This window comes from Rutidosis leptorrhynchoides, chromosome 6 (assembly GCF_046630445.1).
Source record: "Rutidosis leptorrhynchoides isolate AG116_Rl617_1_P2 chromosome 6, CSIRO_AGI_Rlap_v1, whole genome shotgun sequence".
NCBI classification, from domain to species: Eukaryota; Viridiplantae; Streptophyta; class Magnoliopsida; order Asterales; family Asteraceae; genus Rutidosis; species Rutidosis leptorrhynchoides.
The window spans coordinates 56,327,853-56,332,978 of record NC_092338.1 but is presented as its reverse complement, the minus strand read 5'-3'; the positions used below and the strand labels follow the sequence as shown (position 1 = coordinate 56,332,978).

At 32.6% G+C, this 5,126-nt stretch overlaps 1 protein-coding gene across 1 annotated transcript; it reads left to right on the top strand.

Moving 5' to 3' along the window:
- The first annotated feature begins 2,204 nt into the window (after nucleotides 1-2,204).
- On the top strand, nucleotides 2,205-4,826 carry LOC139851913 (tetraspanin-8-like). Its single transcript, XM_071841116.1, has 2 exons — nucleotides 2,205-2,791; nucleotides 4,332-4,826. The coding sequence occupies exons 1-2, from the start codon at nucleotides 2,288-2,290 to the stop codon at nucleotides 4,629-4,631; spliced, it is 804 nt and encodes a 267-aa protein (XP_071697217.1). The 5' UTR covers nucleotides 2,205-2,287; the 3' UTR covers nucleotides 4,632-4,826.
- The last annotated feature ends 300 nt before the right edge of the window (nucleotides 4,827-5,126 follow it).

The following is a 5,126-nucleotide window of genomic DNA, read 5'->3' as shown; positions in this document are numbered from 1 at the left end:
TTTATTATATCTGTTAAATTCGATTAGAAAGAAAAAGACATTATATTGCTTTCGTAGGTCGCATGTATTTATTTTATAAATTTTCTTAGTCATATATTTTTCAAGATATACCGAATTCGGTCAAAAATTTACCAGAAAAATTTACTAATACTTATGAATTTCTTATTTAATATTTTTATTTTTAAGGTACATTAGTAATTAATAATTGTCCTTTAGATGAATTTTTGGATGAATTTTCTATATAATACACAATAAACAATAAACAAATTTAAATGATATAAAAAATCATTTTCAAATAACTAACCTGCACATGTATAATTTTAATCACAATTCACAATTCACAATTCATATTTAATATTCATATATGTTTATTTATATTTATAATTCGAATTAAAAACACGAAATAAGAGAGAAACGGTCTTTGTGGCAGGGAAGAAAGAAACTTCCGAGACGCATCCCTGTACCGTTTGAGAAGCGAAATATCCAGAGACTCAACGCGTTAGCCCCGTGACACATATCCATCCAAGAACTAATGTCCAAAAATATCTATTATTTCCTTTGCCTTCATAAATCATTATTTACATACAAAGACCCCTGGTGATTCATAATAGCAAATTCACACCACAATTTCCAAATTTGGTTTATTTACAAACTTGGTATATTTTTTTTAACAACGGTTAGGATTCAATGACGGGTCGAATGCGATGTCGACACCCACTCATCTTATCATTTCATTGGTACGAATTTTTGCAATTCTACTGCCATTCAGTAAGAAACCCACACGAGAATCCATACGTACATCACGTGTGGTAGAACACCCTCGGGTGACGTCCACAACCTTCGAGGCCAATGAAATGGGCGGGTAACAACAATGGAAATTTTACAGCGTGTAAGATTCGAACTCTCGACTTTCCATTCGGAAGACAAGTCACTCCCACTATGTCAACCTGTTTGTTTCTTTGTTGTTAGATTACTATAATCTTCTCTCTATTTCATTTCTTTTGGAAACTTGAATCAAATAATATATGGAGTAAAATTCAGCTACGAGGGGAGGAGACGAAAACGACAAGCTTGACAAAAAATTAAGCTCAATTTATATTACCATCGTAATTTATTACTCTAAGAAATAATAACTAGATGGAACACAAATATGATCATGACTCATGAGAATAACCTTATATTATTTTCTCTATAAACTAAAATATAAGAATAAGAATACATATTAAATCTAGATAACTTTAACATCATTTTTGTATAAAAGATCACTGTGGATTACTTTGGTAGTTTGGTAACACTCGTGGAAACATAGATCACAATGTCCCGAGAAAACAAGTGGCTATTTTAAAAATTAGATATTTTATCAGACAAGAAAATACAAATATGCTTTTATAGTAGGGAGGTGATCCGTACACCACCTCTATTTTGGCATACACCATTAAATAAATTTTCTGAACATTTTTACCCTTTCTTTTGTTCACCACCCACTCCCCCTAACTTATAGTATGTCTTAACAATTCAAAATAAATCATAAATCGTACTCGTATGATTTAATTAATAAAAAACTTAAACAATGATTATTCATAGTCCTCCTAGAATACATAAATCATGACTTATCATTTACACATTTCAAAACCAATCATCCACTCTAAATCATATTTATGTTTTATATTTCATAACAAAAAGAGAAATTATAATTTTATAATTATCCTTGTGTTGTTGGTCAAGTGATAATAGTCATACCTCTTTGTTAGGGGTTAAGAGTTTTATTCTTTGAGGTGACAACATTGTACACACGGATATTTCCTTGATATCGAAATTCAGCCAATGTCGCCTTTTGCATATCGCGTTGCGAAGGCAGCGGAGCTGAGGTTTTATCGATCATGCCCTCGAATTGATCCGGATTTCGTCCAAGACAACAGTTGGGGGCAAGTTATACAATTGAGCAAGATAATCGCATGGATGATTTCTTCCTCGCTGAGTGATATCAAACTGAAGTTTAAAAAAAAAAAAAAGAAAGAAATTATAATTACAAAAAGAAATCTAAACTATTATTCTCTGATTATCAGGAACCCAAATAAAAGTATAAATAACAAGGATACATATTACACAAAAATCATACTATAAGGGTAGTTTTTATAAAATCCCCCACTCACACCCTCAAACCTATACTACAAAAACCCATCCAAACCTTTCTATCCATCAAAATATTCTTCTCAATTTCTTTAATTTCTCTAAAATAAAAAATAAAATCACCGAAAAGCCAAAAACCTTTTTCTCACAACCAAACATGGTACGCATTAGCAACAACCTCGTCGGCATCCTAAACTTCGTTACATTCCTGTTATCAATCCCAATCGTCGCCGGCGGCGTGTGGCTTTCACATCAAGGAACCTCCGAATGCGAACGGTTTCTCGATAAACCCGTAATCGCACTCGGCGTGTTCCTCATGATTGTTTCACTCGCGGGACTAATTGGCGCGTGTTGTCGCGTGTCGTGGTTACTCTGGGTGTACCTACTCGTTATGTTTTTGTTGATTTTGTTGTTGACTTGTTTTACTATTTTCGCATTTGTGGTTACGAATAAAGGTGCGGGTGAAGTGGTTTCTGGTAGAGGGTATAAGGAATATAGGTTAGGTGATTATTCGAGCTGGTTGCAGAAAAGGGTTAATAGTGATAAGAATTGGAATAAAATTAGAAGCTGTTTGGAAGATAGTAAAGTTTGTAAGAGCTTGATTGATGATGGAAATACTCCTAGAGATGAATTTTACAACAAACATCTTTCTGCTATTCAGGTATTTTTTTATTTTTATTTTTCTTATTTCTTATTTTTACATATATATTTTGAGAAATTTTGGATCTAGATCTATCAATTTAATTTTGATATATAAAATTTTGATAATAAAAGTACTCCGTATGATATGATTGGGTTTATGCATTGATTTTTGTATGATAAATATCAATGGTAATGATTTAGGAGTTTATAATGATGAAATTAATGTAAAGTGGGTCAACATCATGGTTAGGTAGACTTGAAGACAATAGTATAAATTAAGTTAACTTATTTATAGATGATTCACTTGTTTAATTTTTTTTTCAATAGTATAAAGTAAGTTAACTTATTTATAGATGATTCACTTGTTTATTTTTTTGAACGGCACACTCATCATTTGTACACAAACACGCCTTCCGGAGAAAACTTGGATCGTGTTACAGGAACTCGATCCTTTAACTATCCCGAGGGACTTGAATCCCGAATGGATTCGGGAGAAAACCCCTGTGATCAATCTGGATATCCTTATTTCAGGCAGATTAATTAATAGGATGAGCAGAGCGAAAGGCGTATACTTTTTTCACCTAGTTTTGGAACTTGAGAACTTAGAAATTAAGTCTTTACAACTAGACCATCACATACGTTTGCATTTTACGTATTTGCTTTTTTAGTTTTAGGCTTGTGTGATTGGCTAAATAAACTACCATTCTTTTGGTGTATGTTGATCGTAGTTGTTTTAATATCAAACATCATGTGAAGAAGATTAAAAACTTATGTTAGTGGAATTTGCTTATGATTATAAAGCATTTGGTTTCATGAAAGTTATACAATTGTCTCTTTGTTAAAGTGTAAAGTTGACAACCTTTCAAGCAAAAAGTAGACTTTGACCTTAGTGGATGGAAAAAAGTGTTGGTGGTTACAAAGTTGTTATATTTGATGGGAAAAATAACTGTTAATGTGAATATGAGAACCCATGATGGGCTTATATTTCAATAGAAAAGTGACAATAGGTTTACTTGACTATTAGTTGTAGTTGAACCTAATCTCTTATAAATATATATATTTATATTTATTTTGGATCATTTTGATAGGCTTAAAACTTAAAAGCTTAATAGCCTTTTTTGCATAAAACTTGTTTTTGGACTTTTTGTATATTTAGTCTGAATTTAACTAAAGCTGCATCAAAGGAAAATGGTCATTCTCTTTAATTTGTGTAGGTTGAGTAACAAGTCCAATTGGGTTTTGGTCAAAAAGATGGTAATTTGTGAGTGTGAGTTGGACCAGGCCTGGTTGGGTTAGGTTAGGTATCATGAAAAAGCTATATGGTTACTATGAGGTTGTATGCACCAAAACACACTTGCGTTGACTTATGACCCATTATTTACATAATTACTTGATTTGACCCATTTAAGATATATGGTCTACTTGAATCGACCCATAACTAATGAGTCGAATTGCAATCTCCACTGAAAGCTTTTTTTTCCTTCATTTTGTATGTCAAATAGCGAATAGTCTAAATTATATTTCATTATTGCTTATAGATATTGTTATGTTTTATGTAGTCTGGTTGCTGCAAGCCTTCAAGCGACTGCGGTTTCACCTATGTGACTCCAACAAACTGGACCAAAACACCTACAACGTCTGCTAACCCCGACTGCACTGCTTGGGACAGCAACCAAAACACTCTTTGCTACAATTGCCAATCATGCAAAGCTGGACTTCTTGATAACATAAAAAGCGATTGGAAAAAAGTTGCTATCCTCAACGTCGTATTTCTCGTGTTCCTCATTATTGTTTATAGCATTGGTTGTTGTGCATTCAGAAACAATCGCGAGGACAACTCATGGAAACGCTACCCGTAGATACCGTATTGACGAACTCTACTATTGTGTAACTATTATTTTTATATACTGTTCTTTCAAGATATGGAACGATCATTCGTACATTGTTATGTGATGTGTCGTTTTTAATTTTGAATAGGTGTAAATACAGTATTGAGACTTGTTTCTAGTTTATTGACTTCATTGGTATCATTATATTTGGCTTTTGATTTGAAATTGCCCTTTTGTTGTATCATTAGTGTCGATTTAATTTTTTGAACTTATTTACGAAGTCTAATCGTTGTTACTGTTTAATTGGTTAGTCCACAAGGCCTCACTTCCATGTTACATACGCTAATGTGGAACATGATAGTATGAGATAAAACATGATGGAAAAAGATATTGTGATTTTTCTCTTAACATAGCGTGTTTTTATAAATATAAATTTGATCGTTAAAAAAAATAAATGGCAAAGTATGATGTGCTACAGCATGTTGAGCTCCTTGCCTTATTAAATGGGCTTGATACGACACGCCG

What these genes read in the sequence shown, in the direction of transcription:
- LOC139851913 (XM_071841116.1), top strand. Translation starts at nt 2,288, where the DNA reads ATGGTACGCATTAGCAACAACCTCGTCGGCATCCTAAACTTCGTTACA. An exon ending in AACATCTTTCTGCTATTCAG is followed by an intron (nt 2,792 to 4,331) that starts GTATTTTTTTAT and finishes TGTTTTATGTAG; the next exon opens with TCTGGTTGCTGCAAGCCTTC.